The sequence below is a fragment of the Amphimedon queenslandica genome, unplaced genomic scaffold (genome assembly GCF_000090795.2).
Source record: "Amphimedon queenslandica unplaced genomic scaffold, v1.1 AMPQUscaffold_11981, whole genome shotgun sequence".
Taxonomy (NCBI): domain Eukaryota; kingdom Metazoa; phylum Porifera; class Demospongiae; order Haplosclerida; family Niphatidae; genus Amphimedon; species Amphimedon queenslandica.
The window spans coordinates 12,238-13,839 of NW_003547780.1; the positions used below are offsets into that span (position 1 = coordinate 12,238).

Here is a 1,602-nt window from a genome sequence, read left to right on the forward strand (position 1 = left end):
GCTAATGCAAATGCAGATGCATTATCAAGAATGGAGAGAAGCACTTCGTGCCAGGAGAAGAAGGGAGGAATGTGGAGTGCTAACGAAGAAGATCAATCTGACCATTGATCTGACTAGACAATTATATTGTATGTGTAGACATTCTAGGGCTGTTTTATGTGTTAATGTGAAGTTATGTGTAAATGTATGTCACTGATTAGTCTTTTTAGTTTTGTTATTTAAGGTAGAGCGAGTGATTGAGAGAGAGTCTTTTGTTTAAAGAGAATTTTTCACTGTAAAGAGAGAAATCTAGCTCGGGCGCGTTACATTAACTTTGTAGTTACACACACACTGCACTAATTCCCTCTATCCTCTCATTGATTGTACACTTGTTTGTAATTGAATCCCTCCTATAGCCGTTTTGTCTGCTAATGAGATCACCAATCAGTCACAGGCTACTAGTGTGGCTGTTCTAACATCATTAACTTTTACAATAATACTCTTCCTATTAGTATTATAGTGTAGCTGTGGTCATTTACTATTATTATTATCATCATCATCATCATCATCAATTATTATTATTATTATTATTATTATTATTATTATTATGTATATTGTAAATGTTTAGGTGTATTTATCATTATTATCAGCTTCTGTTAATACAAACATATTTTTATTATTAATTTATACTTTTAGTATTAAAAATTCACTACCAATACAACGCCACATTTTAACTCTTCCTTTTCTCTTTCTGTAGCCAAACGTAGCGAAATTGCAGCCACGCGCATACAAACAGCAGGCAGAGCCCCGACAACCAGCGAGGAATTCATGAAACTAAACCTCTTGCAACTGGAAGCTCTCAAGAACTCGGGTGGAGCTGGTCTCACTTTTCAAAGTCCTCAGGATTTCCTGACATGGCAGGCAACTGTAGCAAGAGCTGGTCAGTTATCAGCAATGGGTGTTCCTGAGTCAAATGAGGCTGCGTTTCAGATGCAGTTACTGGCTTAGCAGCAGATGACAGCTGCTGCTATGGCCCAACAACAGTATCAGCAACAACAATATCAGCAACAACAACAGCAGCAGCAACAGAGCGAGGCACCCATCGCTAACTCTCAACAAGCTCTTGCTGCTAGTCAAGGGATGCTTGCTGTGTTGCCTTTCACGCAACCTTATCCATTAGCTACACCAACTGGTAAGGATGGAAGATTTTTTAATTTTAACTTTTAATTCAATTATTTAAAAAATTTTTTTAATCATGCACAGTTTTTCAATATCCCATTTATACAGTATGTGATATTATAATTATATTTTATTTTTATGATAGGTGTGTTCACTATCCCCCCTCCCCCTCCACAACTTAATATAAAGGCTAATGAGATAACCAACCAGTCAAAGAGAATGTTTTCAGAAGACTCATCTAGTGAGTGGGATGGATTTTGTAAGATTTACTATAATGACAATGTTAGAGACAAAGCATCTACAAACACTACCTTTGAGGAAATCGGTATGTACACATGATAATTAATTCTGATTTTACTTAACACTATACAACAGATCAAAAGTATCTTCAAAAAGCAGTGGAAGATGGTCTTGTTGAGTATTTTGTCACTAAAACTGTTGTAC

At 36.2% G+C, this 1,602-nt stretch overlaps 1 protein-coding gene across 1 annotated transcript in view; it reads left to right on the forward strand.

The window, feature by feature from the left end:
* Nucleotides 1-987, forward strand: part of LOC100639461 (transcription factor SPT20 homolog) — a 5,491-nt gene extending 4,504 nt beyond the window's left edge. The window contains exon 4 of the mRNA XM_020004746.1: nt 737-987. Coding sequence (XP_019860305.1) covers nt 737-987 — 251 coding nt within the window. The remainder of the gene's footprint in view (nt 1-736) is intronic.
* Nucleotides 988-1,602: the final 615 nt, after the last annotated feature.